Below are 14,733 nucleotides of genomic sequence, written 5' to 3' on the forward strand. Positions count from 1 at the left end.
GAGACTCCATAGTGAATTCCAGGTCAAGGTCAGCCTGGGCTAGAGTGAGACCCTATCTCGAAAAACAAACAAAAACAAAACAAAACAAAAAAGCCTCATGGAAAATGCTAATAAAAACTTTTTTTAAAGCCCCTTTAATCACTGTACCCCTCCGTAGTCCAACCTCATGCCTTTTAATTTATTTAAATTGTCTTTGTGTATAGTTAGATATAGGTATACAGGGCAGAAGTCAATGCCAAATGTCTTTCTCAATTGCTCTTCACTTTATTTTTTTGAGACAGGGTCTTTCAGTGAACATGGAGCTCACCAATTTGGCTAGACTATCTGGCCAGCAAGTGCTAGGGATCTGTACCTTAGAAGCATTGCTATATTAAGTATGTATTACCACACCTAGTTTTTATATGGGTGCTGAGGATCCGCACTCAGATCTTCATGTTTGTATAGCAAGTGCTTTACCAATTGAGCCATCTCCCCAGCCCCTTGTCTTTTAATTTTTTAAAAATATATTTTATTTGTTCATTTATTTGAGAGAGAGAGAGAGAAGCAGATAGAGAGAATGGGCAGGCCAGGGCCTCTAGCCACTGCAAACAAAGTCCAGACACATGTGCCACTTTGTGCGTCTGGCTTTACATAGGTACTGGGGAATCAAACCCAGGTTTTCAGGCTTTTCAGAAAAGCGCCTTAACCACTGAGCCATCTTTCCAGACCTGTATCCTCTTAGCCATCCTCTTCCTTCCCTCATGACCCCTTTCTAGCTTCCTGGCCTCTATTACTGTCTTTTACTCCATTCACCTAGAAATCTAGAAATTTTTGATGCCAGATGTGGTGGCTCATGCCTTTAATCCCAGCACTCAGGAGGCAGAGATAGGAGGATCACCGTGAGTTCAAGGCCACCCTGAGACTAGTGAATTCCAGGTCAGCCTGGTTCTTATTAAAAATTTGACAGTAGTATCCACATATGAGAGAGAGCATGCAGTGTTTGACTTTGTGAGCCTGTTAGCTACCTCACTTAGTGTAATCTTTTCCAGCTCCATGCCAAGGATGATTTTGAAGTTCTGATCCTCCTGCCTGTACTTCTTGTTTGCCAGGCTTACATTCTTTGTGCCATTCTGGGGACTGAATCCAAGATTTCATGCATACTAAGCAAGCACTTTTCCACCTGGGCTATGTCCCGAGCCCTAGAACTTTGTTCTTATTTTGTAGCATTTCTAGTAGCTTTAACATTTGTGGGTTTGTTTTTTTTTTTCAGTGCTGGGGATCAAACTCTGTGTGTGTGCTAGTCAAGTACTCTACCACTATGTCACGTTTCCATCCTTCTCTAAAGTGTGTGTGTGTGTGTGTGTGTGTGTGTGTGTGTGTGTTTACTTACTTGAGATAGACTCTCCCTATGGAGCACAGTTTGGCCTAAAACTCAAGATCTCCTGCTTTAGCCTCCTTAGTGCTGGGATGATGGGTGAAGATCATGGTATCTAGCTCTCTGTATCAGTTTTAGAGTCACTTTTCTGGGATTTTGACTTGGATTGCCATAAATACATCATAGTTGTCCATTTACTTCTGCCTCCCTTCCCTTCTTACCTCTTCCCTCCCTCACTGCCTCCCTTTTTTCTTTGCTTCTTCCCTTGTTTTGGAGGTAAGGTCTCACTCTAGCTCAGGCTGACCTGGAATTCACTATGTAGTCTCAGGCTGGCCTTGAACTCAGAGCGATCCTCCTACCTCTGCCTCCCAAGGGCTGGGATAAAAGGCGTACACCATCCCGCCCAGCCTTTTCTGCTTTTTTTATGTGTCCAATAATTATGAATAATGTCCACAACAGTTAGTCTGATACTGTGTTAAGACACTGAATCCTGTTGATTGATATTCTCTGGAAAAAGTCAATGTCTTCTTTGAAAACAACCATGTTTCAGGCATCACACATTCATCTCACCTTATGTTAGTACTTCTAATATCAGCTTAGTTTTCAAGACTTGTACTGCTTTGGTCTCTCTCGTACATGTGCTGCTCAAGGGTTGTTGTGATATGTCATAATTTTGTTCTTAATGCCTTTTCTGTGCATACATTCTCCATCAGCTTAGTCTTCTTAAATATTCCTCCTATACTTTTTGTCCCCAAAATCTATTCCCACTCCTTTGGCTAGAAAGTTGGAATTTCTTTAGGAGTTTTAGATTCCCATAACACTATTTCAATACTTCAAAACCACAAGAGAAAATAAGACAAAACAAAACAGGAAACCACCCAGTGTAGGATGTTTAAGTTTTGACTCCTCTCCACAGTCCACTTGCTTTTGTTTCCTTTTCAGAGTTGTCAGTTTCTCTTTTTGCATGTTGTCTGGAGTTTTTAATTCTAGCAGTGGAAAAGAGAGAAGCTATATTGGGCAGATTGTGTTCTTTCTAGCCAGCACCTGCAGTCTATTTACTTTTTTTTCTCCTTTCTGATAATATTTTAAAATTGTGACAGCAGCATAGAAAGTTTAGTTTTCAAACTTCTGCCAGCTTTACTAATGAAAGATTTCATGTGGTGTGTAACTTAATTTTATTCGGGTCACACAAAACTGTGTGTGTTCTGGAGAAAGACAAACAGTGATAAAATAGATATATCAGGATATTAACAATTATTTAAGTGAAGGGGGTGTAAGTGCTTACTTACCATTTCAATGATTCTGTAATTTTTTAAAAGTTTTATGGTAAACTTGATGCAAAACTGATATTTTATTTTATTTATTTTTTATGTTTTTTGTTTGTCAAGGTAGGGTCTCACTCTGGCCCAGGCTGACCTGGAATTAACTATGTAGTCTCAAACTCACGGCAATCCTCCTACCTCTGCCTCCTGAGTGCTGGGATTAAAGGTGTGTGCCACCACACCTGGCCTGATTTTTTAAAATATTTTATTTATTTATTTATTTGAGAGAGAGAGACAGAGGAAGAGGCAGAGAGAGAGAGAATGGGCATGCCAGGGCCTCCATCCATTGCAAACGAATTCCAGATGCATGCGCCCTCTTGTACATCTGGCTTATGTGGGTCCTGGGGAATTGAACCAGGGTCCTTAGACGTCGCAGGCAAACACCTTAACTGCTAAGGAATTTCCCCAGGTCCCTGATTTTTATAATTAAAAAGTGTATATGTATTTACTTGCAATCAGAGATAGAGAATGAGAGAGAGGAAATGGGCATACCAGGGCTTTTTGCCACTGTAAACAAATTCCAGATGCATGTGCTACTTTATTGAACCCAGGCTGTCAGGTTTTACAAGCAAGAGCCTTTAACCAGTGAGGCATCTCCAGCCCTTATTTTTATAGATATTATGGTAATCACACTCTAGATACGATCCTCAGGACAATTCAGTGGTTTTTCTTTTTTCCAGAGGTTTTTGTTTTTTTGGAGTCAGGTTCTCACTCTAGCCCAGGCTGACCTGAAACTCACATTGTAGCCCCAAACTGGTCTCAAATTCTTAGTTATCCTCCTATCTAAGCCTCCCATATTCTGGGATTAAAGACATGTGCCATTATACCCAGCTATTTGGACTATTTTTGCTATTTGGAGTATTTATTTATTTAATTAATTTACCTTAAATTTATTTATCTGACAGAGAGAGAGAGATTATGGGCATGTCAGGGTCTGTGGTCAATGTGAATGAACTCCATACTCATGCACCACTTTGTGCTGTTGGCTTTACCTGGGTTCTGGGAATTGATCCCTAGCAGTCAGGCTTTGCAAGCAAAATGCTTTTATCCATTGAGCATATCTCTAGCCCCATTTCAGAGGTGTTTTATGGGTTTTTGTTTGTTTGTTTGTTTTCACAGTAGGATTTCTTTCTAGCCCAGGCTGACCTGGAATTCACTATGGAGTCTCAAGGTGGCCTCAAACTCATGTATTAAAGGTGTGTGCCTCCATGCCCAGCTCAGAGTATTTTTTTAATTTAATTTTTATTTATTTATTTGAGAGAGACAGTGGGCATGCCAGGGCCTTTACCTGCTGCAAACCAACTCGATGCATGTGCCACCTTGTACACATGGCTTACATGGGTTCTGGAGAATCAAGCCTGGGTCCTTTGGCTTTGCAGGCAAGTGCCTCAACCACTAAGTGATCTCTCCAGCCCTATTTTTTTTTAAAGTTTTATTTATTTGTAAGCAGAGAGAGAAAGAGTAAGAATGGGTATGCCAGGGCCTAATGCTACTACAAATGAATTCACATGCCACTTGTGCATCTGGCTTTATGTAAGTACTAGGAAATCCAACCTAGACCTTAAGGCTTTGAAAGCCAGTACTTTTAATTGTTGAGGCATCACTCCATCCCCAGAGAATTTTCATTGGTCAAACTTACACATTTAAAAAGAGATATAAATCATTCTTGCCAAAATGTTCTCATTGTGATGTAGCTCTTTATTCCTGTGATATTTTTTTTCAGGCTTTTTACTGTTTGCTGTGAGAATCTACTGAGGGTAGGACTCACTGAACAAGATGTCATCAATGCAGTTTCAGAACTTTAAAAAAAATGTACTTATTTATCTGCAGGGGGAGAAAGAATGAGAATGGGTATGCCAGGGCCTCTTGCCACTGCAAATGAACTCCAGAAGCACTTGCCACTTTGTGCATCTGGCTTTACATGGAGAGTGCTGGAGAATTGAACCCAAGCAGTCAGGATTTGCAAATAAGTGCCTTGGATTGCTAAGCCATCTCTCTAGCTCCCTCCTGGGATTTTATTTATTTATTTATTGTGTTTTTTTAATATATTTCATTTATTTGAGAGAGGATGAAGGAGAGAATGGGTTCACCAGGGCCTCCAGCCACTGTAAACGAACTACAAATGCATGTGCCCCCTTGTGCATGTGGCTTATGTGGGTCCTGGAGAATCGAACTGGGATCTTTTGGCTTTGCAGGCAAACATCTTAATCGCTAAGCCATCTCTCCAGCCCCTATATTTTTGTTTTTTGAGGTAGGGTCTCACTCTAGTCCAAGCTGACCTGGAATTCACTCTATTCTCAAGGTAGCCTCGAACTCATGGCGATTCTCTTACCTCTGCCTCCCGAGTGCTGGGATTAAGGCTTGCACTACTTTGCCCAACTCTCTATTTTTTTTAATTTATTTTTTGTAGTTTTTGTTTTGTTATTCCTAAGACTTTTCTATGTTTCTCCTCTTAGTCTATTCTTTACCTTTGCTTTCTTTAGTAGATTGAAAATTGTGAGCCTGGTGAATAATAGCCATTTCAACCAAAGTTAATTTTCCTTTGTCTTCTTTAGACAGTTCCAGGCTCGAGTATCTCGACAAGCTCTCTTGGCACTGGAGAATGAAGAGGAAGAGGAAGCTTCTGGATCTTCTGACCCACAACGAAGCACACTAGCTGAATTAAAGAGCAAAGGGAAAAAAACAGCCAGAGTTCCCATTAGCCGTGTAGGAGGTGCTCTCAAGGGTAAGTTCATTAAATATTTTGGAAAGCCCAGACTCTTATGGTAGGCAAAGTATGTAAGACAATGCATAGATACATATGTGGACACTGTCCTAGAGTACTAGGTATCAAAAGAAGGAAGTCAAAAAAGAGCTGGTGGGCAATAAAACTGTATCAGCAGTTTTGTGTCACAATCTTCAAAAGAACCTGTTTACAATGCTTCTTTTTGTCTTTTGTTGTTTTTGTTTTTTCCAGACTGGCCTAAAATTCACTATGTAGACTCAGGGTGGCCTTAGACTTATGGTGGTCCTCCTGCCCCTGCCTCCCAGAGTGCTGGGATTAAAGGCATGAGTCACCATGCCCACCTACAGACAGATAGGCCTCTAGCTACTACAAACAGACCCCAAGGATGCATGTTCCACTTTGTGCATCTGGCTTTACGTGGGCACTGAGGAATCAAACTTGGGTTGTTAAGCTTTGCACGCAAGCATCTTAAACCGCTCAGCTATCTCTCCAGTTCAGGATGCATCTTTTTTATTTATTAATTTTTATTTTCTGGGTTTTTTTTGTTTGTTTGTTTGTTTTGTTTTGTTTTGAGGTAGGGTCTCACTGTAATCCAGGCTGACCTGGAAATCACTATGTAGTCTCAGGGTGGCCTTAAACTCATGCGATCCACCTACCTCTGCCTCCCAAGTGCTGGGATTAAAGGCATGTGCCACCACGCCTGGCTATTTTTTGTTTTTTTGGGGTGGTAGAATCTTGCTATAGCCCAGGCTAACCTGGAATTTACTATGTAGTCTCAGGATGGCCTTGAACTCACAGCAGTCTTCCTACTTCAACCTCCCTAGTGCTGGGATTAAAGGCATATGCACCACTATGCCTGGCCAAGAATGCATCTTAAAAAATGGGGAGGGGTGGTGGCTGGAGAGATACCTCAGTGGTTAAGGTGCTTGCCTACAAAACCTAATGACCTAAGTTTGATTGCCTAGTATCCATGTAAAACTAGGTGTACAAAGTGGCACATGCATCTGGAGTTCATTTGCAATGGCTAGAGGCCCTGGTGCATTCATTCATTCTCTCTCTCCCTCTCTCTCTATTCTTGCTCCCCCCCCCCAAAAGAAAATTGTGTGTGTGTTTATAAGAGAGAAAGGGCTTTCTAGGGCTCCCTGCCACTGCAAATGCACTTTAAAGTGGCATGTGCCACTTTGCACATGACTTCATGTGAGTACTAGGGAATCAAACCCAGGCCAACAAGCTTTATAAGCAAGCACCTATAACCACAGATCCATCTTTCCAGCCCACATCTTTTTGTTTTGTTTTCATTTTTTTCAAGGTAGCATCTCACTCTAGCCCAAGCTGACCTGGAACCCATTCTGTAGCCCCAGAGTGGTCTCAAGTTTACAGAAATCCTCCTACCTTTGCCTCCTGAGTGCTGGGATTAAAGATGTGTGCCACCACACCTGGCTGGCTAGTAGAATGTATGTTTCTGGATAAAAGTTTATTGAAAGAAGATAGATGTAGTAGTATAACAGGTATTATCATAAGGCTTATTTGCTTTAGAGAAAGATAAAATTGGACTTAAATATGATGAATAAGCTTTTCTCCCCTTTCTGGTACTGTCTGACAGAGCCCAGGCTGATCTTGAGCTTGTATAGCAGAAACTGGCATTGAGCTCCTGATTTTCTACCTCCCAAGTGTTGAAATGATAGGAATGAGCCACCATATAATAAACTTTTTTTTTTTTCCTCCCAGCAGTAGGGTTTTACTCTAGCCCAGGCTGATCTGGAAATCACTATGTGGTCTCAGGGTGGCCTCAGACTCATAGTGATCCTCCTACCTCTGCCTCCCAAGTGCTGAGGTTAAAGGTGTGCGCCGCCCCGCCTGGCAACTTTTTCTTTTAAAGTAACAATGACTGTTTTTTTTTTTTTTTTTTTTGAGGCAGGGTCTCAGTATGTAGCCAAGGAGATCCTGAACTCCCTATGTGGCCTAGAACCCATCATGATTTGCTTGCCTCAGCCACCCCAGCGCTGAAATTAAAAGAATGTGCCATGATGCCCAGTTTAGTAGTGGGGGAGAGGATTGGTTTATTTAAGGTAGGATCTCACTCTAGCCCATGCTGACCTGAAACTTTAGTCTATAGTTCCAGATTGGCCTCAAACTCACCAAATTCTCCTACTTCTGCCTTCCAAGAGCTGGGATTAAAGGTGTACAGTCCCATGCCTGGCTGAGAAAATATGAATGGATAAAAATGTTATTAGTTCACTCATTAATATTTTTAAATTGTGTGTGTGGTTGAGTGGGTGCTTGCTTGCCCTGGTATGCATGTAGAGGTCAGAGGATAACTTTTAAATGACTGTCCTTGCCTTCCACTTCATTCCAAGCAGGGTGTCTCTTTTGTTACTCACTATTGAAGTGCCAGACTAGCTGATTATGAATTAATCCTGTCACTGCTTCTGTGGGCTGGGGATTTCAACTTAGCTACTCATGCTTGTGTAGCAAGTGCTTGATCCACTGAGCCATCGCCCTAGTCTCATTTAGATTTTAAAAGAAGCTAGGTGTGGTGGCACATGCTTTGAATGCTGGCAATCAGGAGGTAGAGGTGGTAGGATTGCTATGATTTCAAGGCTAGCCTGAGCTACAGAATGAGTTTCAGGTTAACCTATACTAGAGTGTTATTCTGCCTTGAAAAAAAATTTTTTTTAGGGCTGGAAGGATAGCTTAACATTTAAGGCATTTGCCTGCAAAGCCAAAGGACCCACATAAGCCAGATGTACAAGGTGGTGCATGCGTCTGGAGTTCGCTTGCAACAGCTGAAGGCCCTGGTGTGCCCATTCTTTGTATCTGCCTCTTTCTCTCACTCTCTCGCTATCCCTCCCTCCCTCTCTTCCTCTCTCTCTCTTTCTCATAAATATAAAGTAATTTTTAATAAAAAAGATTTTGGGGCCGGAGAGATGGCTTAGCAGTTAAGCCACTTGCCTGTAGAGCCTAACAACCTGGGTTTGATTGCTTTTTAAGTGTTTTGGTTCTATGGTAGTGTAAGTATACTCCTTGATTTGGGAAAGAATAGATATACCTTAAGTAGCATCTAAGTTGTATATCTCAAAATTTGGCATGATATTTTAATATTTTTCTTTTAGCTCCAGGTCAGAGCAGAGGATTGCAAAATCCAGTTCCTCAGCAGATACAAAGCAATCGTAAAATTACTGTTTTTGATGAAAATGCTGATAAAAGTTTTACAGCAGAGTTTTCTAAGCCTACACTTCAGCCATGGATGGCACCTCCTATCCCAAGGGCCAAAGAAAATGAGCTGCAAGCAGGCCCTTGGAACACAGACAGGCCCTTGGAATACAGGGTATGGACTTATATTTTCCAACATCACTTCTCAGCATCAACCTTTTTTGCTAAAATTAAATGTACCAAATATATGTGTTTGTCAACATAAGACATACTCTTCTCTCAGACAGGATCACAACATAGGATCTCATTATGTAGCTCAAACTGACCTAGAACTGTCAGTCCTGCTTCAGCCCCCTGAGTGCTGGCATTATAGTTGTGTATCACTCCCCTCATCTCTTCACTTCTTGAATATTTAGGCATAATCACCACATGTTGTAGCAGAATGTAAAATGGTGAACATTTAAATTTTCTTCATTTTTAGCCTCATGGCAATCCAATTTCTGTGACAACCATACCCCCTGTGCTTCCCAGTTTTACTCCATATGTGGAAGAGACTGCTCAACATCCAGTTATGTAAGTCTGCTTTCCAAATAACATAAATGACTAAGAGTGGACAGAATGGGCAGAGATTCCTATTATAGTTCCAAAGGTATTTTCCTGTGGGAGTTGCCATAGCCAGATAAAGCTGTGTGTAACATTTATTGATAATCTAGTATTATTTTTATTGATTTATTAGAGACGAAGGGAGGGATATAGGGAGAATGGGTGCACCAGGGCTTCTAGCCACTACAAACGAACTCCAGATGCATGCGCCACCATGTGCATCTGGTTTATGTGGAACTTGAGAGAATCGAACCTGGGTCCTTGTAGGCATGTGCCTTAACTACTAAGCCATCTCTCCAGCCCTAGTACTCTCTTTGTTTGTTGGTTTGGTTTGGTTCTCAAGGAAGGGTCTCACTCTGGCCCAGGCTGATCTGTGGCCTCGAACTCACGGCAATCTTCCTACCTCTGCCTCCTGAGTGCTGGGATTAAAGGTGTGAGTCACCATGCCCAGCGTCCTACTACTATTCTTATTTGGTAATAAACTTAATTAATAATTAATTAGGTTTATATAGTTATATTACTGTAACAAAGATAAGAACTGTGATTTAAATAAGATGTTTGCTTTTGTTATTGACAGCAATTAGAAATGAAATTGTTTTATCTTTTATTGTGTTTTTTCTTTCTGGACATTTTCTTCCCCTTCTTCTTAACCTTAGGTTTTTAATTTAATTTAATTTTGTTTTGTTTTGATTTTCGAGGTAGGGTCTCACTCTAGCCCAGACTGACCTGGAATTCACTATGTAGTCTCAGAGTGGCCTCGAACTCCTGGCGATCCTCCTACTTCTGCCTCCCGAGTGCTGGGATTAAAGGTGTGCACCACCATGCCTGGCTTTATTTTGGGTTTTTTGAGTCAGGGTTTTAGTCTAACCCAGGCTGACCTGGAATTCACTTTGTAGTCTCAGGGTGGCCTCGAACTCATAGTGATCCTCTTACCTCTGCTTCCCAAGTGCTAGAATATAAGGTGTGTGGCATCACACTGGTTCCCTTAGCATTTTTGTTGTAAGAAAAATGATGCTAGGTGTTGGTGAGTAGATAAATCAGTCTGAAATTCAGTCTAATAGTTAAACAATGCTGAGTTCTAATACTAGATTCAATCCTCTGTCTCAGTATAAGTTTCCTCATATCTCTTTAAAGCTCTCACTGTATGCTAGGTAATATAGGAATACAAAATTATATACAGTTTTGTGCAAAAGTTCGGTCTGAGCTGATCTCAAAACAAGGGACATTATTCCAATGAAATTCATACAAGCCTTTATAGAAATATCATGTAAATAGATATTTACTTTCTCTAATGTTTAAGTTACTTTGCAGAAATATAAATTACATTAAAGTTAATATGTTGTTGAATTTTGAACCTTACTTAAAATCTTAAAATTTTTTTTTTTAGCTGGGTGTGGTAGTGCATGCCTTTAATTCCAGCACTTGGGAGGTAGAGATAGGAGGAACACTGAGTTCGAGGCCAGCCTGAGACTGCATAATGAATTCCAGGTCAGCCTAGGCTAGAGCGAGACCCTGCATTGAACAACAACAACAAAAATTTAGTTATTTAGTTATTATTTAGTTATTTATTGGGTGTGGGTGTGGGTGTGCATGCTTCTGGCTTTTATGTAGGTCTAGGGAATTTGAACCAGCATTTTTACTTAAGTAGTTCTTTTTCACAAATGTCTTGTTTGACATGTCTACACATTTTCCATTAGGTTGAGCTATGAGTTATTTATCTACCTATCTATTATCTATTCATCTTATCTCTATTGAAACAAGGTTGTAGTTCCAACTCAAGCTGACTGAATTTTTAATGCTTGTGTTTCTGCCTCCCAATTGCTGAGATCGTAGGCAAGCACTTCCATGTCCAGCACAGGTTTTTAGAGGTAGAGTCTTGCTGCACCCAGGCTGACATCCTCCTAACTCAGCTTCCCAAGTAGTATGATTAAAGGCATGTGCCACCACACCTGGCTCTGCTCCTGTTTTTAAATTTTACCATTTTTGTTTCTTTTCTTAAAAAAAATTATTTAGTTGCAAGCAGGGAGAGAGAAAAGAAGAGAGTCAGGGAGAGACAAAAAAGGTACACCAGGGCCTTCAGCCACTGCAAATGAACTTAAGGATGCACGCTCCACTTTGTGCATTTGGCTTTACACAGGTACTGGGGAATCAAGCCTGGGTCATTAGGGTTTGTAGGCAAGTGCTTTAACCACTGAGCAATCTCTCTAGCCCCTGCTTTTTTATTTTTTCCAAATGAATCATATATAGTCTTGCTGCTGGCATTGTCCATCTGTTTGGACAAAATATGTAAGAAGTGGAGCTGAGAAGATGGCTCAGTAGGTTGGAGAGTTTGCTGAGCAACCTTAATGACCTAGCTTCAATCTCTAGTAGGCATGGCCATGTTTGCTTATAGCTCCAGCCTTGAGGGAAGTGGTGACACAATCACACAGACTCTCTGGTCAGCCAGTCTAACTGAAAAATGGCACTAGCTCCAGGTTCATTGAGAGACCCTGTCTCAAGGAAATAAAGTGGGAAGAGCAATCAATAGAGGAAGACACCTGAAGTCTTCTAACCAGCTTACACATGTGCATAGGGCCTGCACATCTGTATACATAGACATACTCCACATGCACACACATACTGCATGTTCTATATTCCTAAATTATAATATATAAGAAATGACTTATTTGACTTTCTACTTATTATTACTTCTTTTTTTTTTTTTAATTTTTTTTATTTATTTTATTTGAGAGCAACAGACACAGAGAGAAAGACAGATAGAGGGAGAGAGAGAGAATGGGCACGCCAGGGCTTCCAGCCTCTGCAAACGAACTCCAGACGCGTGCGCCCCCCTGTGCATCTGGCTAACGTGGGACCTGGGGAACCGAGCCTCGAACCAGGGTCCTTAGGCTTCACAGGCAAGCGCTTAACCGCTAAGCCATATCTCCAGCCCTAATTATTACTTCTTTAGGACACCATGTAAAATTGAACCTAGTATAAACCACATTCTAAGCACCAGAAAGCCTGGAAAGGAAGAAGGAGATCCCCTGCAAAGGGTTCAAAGTCATCAGCAAGAGTCTAAAGAAAAGAAAGAGAAGATAATGTATTGTAAAGAGAAGATTTATGCAGGAGTCGGGGAGTTTTCCTTTGAAGAAATCCGGGCTGAAGCTTTCCGGAAGAAACTCAAAGAACAAAGGGAAGGTATGTGAATTTATCTAGTCCAAATTTGTGGAAACAACTTCGTAGGAAGATTGAGCTGATATATTATTTAAGGAAAATTACTCCCATTATTTCTGCTTTGTGTGATGTTTCTGTGGTTGTATTGTTTCTCTATGAATGTGTGCTGAACTCCCATTGCTGCCTCTCAGAAAACCTCTTGAAAGAGAAAAATAAGTCGGTGCTCAGGAGTAAAGCAGCTGCTCTGGACTCCAGGAACAAAATTCTGAAACAGAATAAGCAGACAGCTGTGATCTCTGGCACGTGCATGCCTTTTTCTTAATACTTTGATACTCAATCACTTAGAGTAGTGCATTATATTATTTCTTAAAGACATGGTTGTTGTTTTTAAATATTTATTTATTTACTTATGAGAGAGAAAGAGACAGATAGAGAGAATGGGTATGCCTCTAGCCATTGCATATGAACTACAGACACATGTGCCCCCTTGTGCATCTGGCTTACATGGGTCCTGGGGAGTCGAACCTGGGTCCTTAGGCTTTGCAGGCAAATGCTGTAACCGCTAAGCCATTTCCCCAGTCCACACATTGTTTTTGTTGGGGGGGAGTGGATGGGGTACGATTCAAGGTAGGGCCTCACTATAGCCCAGACTGGCCTGAAACTCATTCTGTAGTCCCAGTTTGGCCTAGAATTCACACTTGCCTCCTGAGTGCTGGGACTAAAGGCATGTTCTACCACACTTGGCTAAAGACTTTTTGTTGTTGTTGTTAATTAGTTTTATTTATTGGCAAGGAGAGACAGAGAAAAAGAAATGTGCCTGTCAGGATCTTCTGCCACTGTAACCGAACTCCAGATGCAGATGCATGGCATGTGCCACCCTGTGCATCTGGCTTTATGTGAATCGTGGGGAAATGAACCCAGGCAGTCAGGCCTTGTAAGCAAGGCCTTTAACCACTGAGCTCACCTGGAATTCACTATGTATCTCAGGGTGGCTTTGAACGAACGGTGATCCTACTACCTCAGCCTCCTAAGTGCTAGGATTGCATGTGTTACCACACCTAGCAATAAAGAATTTTAAAAAATTTATTTATTTATTTTTTTATTTTTGAGAGAGAGATAGAGGCAGATAGAGAGTGGTTGCACCAGGGCCTCCAGCCATTTCAAATGAACTCCAGATTCATATGCCACCTTGTATATCTGTCTTTAATGGGTTCTGGGGAATCAAACCTAGGTCCTTAGGCTTTGCAAGCAAGTGCCTTAATCACTAAACCATCTCTTCAGCCCATAGAGTCTTTTTAAATTGAGCTCTGCTTATGGTCACCAGAAACCCTTATGCCAAATCCAGTGGCTATTTCTTTAAAACACTGCATGACTTAGCCCTTGTCTGTTTCTCCAACCTTATCTTTTCCTATTTCTCCTCTTACTATGCTTCAACCAAGCTAGCTTTCCTTTAGATTCTTAATAACAGTGATCTTCCCTATTGGAGAACTTTTCCCAGATTTTTACCTAGCCCCTTATTATTCAGGTTTCACTTCCTTTTTTGGGGGGCGGGGTTTGAGGTAGGGTCCCACTCTAGCTCAGGTTGACCTGGAATTCACTCTGTAGTCTCAGGCTGGCCTTGAACTCACAGTGATCCTCCTACCTCTGCCTCCCGAGTGCTGGGATTAAAGGTGTGCGCCACCACACCCAGCTCAGGTTTCACTTTTATCATGTCAGTTTTTCTGAATGATCTTTCATGCTTTTACCAATCCTGTAAATATCATACATACCATTTATTTGGTTTGTTTGTTTGCTTGCAGTACCGGGATTCGATTTCACATCTGGTATATACAAACCTAGTGTTTTTATCACTAGCTATATCCCCCAGCCTCTATTTCCTTTCATTTTATTTTGGTGGTGTTTTGTTTTGTTTTGAGACAGGGAGTCCTGTATCCAGACTGGCCTCCAACTTGAACTTCTGATTCTTCTGTTGCCACCTCACCAGAGCTAGGATTACTAGTATGCACCACTGCACTTAGTTTAATATGGTACTGAGGATCCAACCCAGAGCTTCATCATATATACTAGGCAACTCTGCCAAGTGAGCTACATCTCTCTCTTTTTTACTTTAATATTTTTAGTATTTTATTTGAGAAAGAGAAAGAGGCAGATAGAGAATGGGGACACCAGGGCCTCTAGCCACTGCAAACTGCGCATACCATCTGATTTTATGCATTATGATTATGCATCTGATTTTACATAGGTACTGGGGAATCGAACCTGGGTCCATAGGCTTTGCCAGCAAGCCCCACTCATCATCTCTGTGTGTGTGTGATACATATGTCATACACATGCTGAGGATAAAATCCCCACCCACAGTTAGTTTTTAACAGGAAGAATTGCTGTGAGGAGGAATTCTCAACTAACTTAACTATTTCTAG

At 41.2% G+C, this 14,733-nt stretch overlaps 1 protein-coding gene across 2 annotated transcripts in view; it reads left to right on the plus strand.

Moving 5' to 3' along the window:
* Window positions 1-14,733, plus strand: part of Bub1b (BUB1 mitotic checkpoint serine/threonine kinase B) — an 85,127-nt gene that overhangs the window by 30,729 nt on the left and 39,665 nt on the right. For both annotated transcript variants that reach the window (XM_045157345.1, XM_045157344.1), the window contains exons 6-9: window positions 5,232-5,401; window positions 8,515-8,729; window positions 9,036-9,127; window positions 12,108-12,337. In XM_045157345.1, coding sequence (XP_045013280.1) covers window positions 5,232-5,401; window positions 8,515-8,729; window positions 9,036-9,127; window positions 12,108-12,337 — 707 coding nt within the window. The remainder of the gene's footprint in view (window positions 1-5,231; window positions 5,402-8,514; window positions 8,730-9,035; window positions 9,128-12,107; window positions 12,338-14,733) is intronic.

This window comes from Jaculus jaculus, chromosome 8 (genome assembly GCF_020740685.1).
Source record: "Jaculus jaculus isolate mJacJac1 chromosome 8, mJacJac1.mat.Y.cur, whole genome shotgun sequence".
NCBI lineage: Eukaryota > Metazoa > Chordata > Mammalia > Rodentia > Dipodidae > Jaculus > Jaculus jaculus.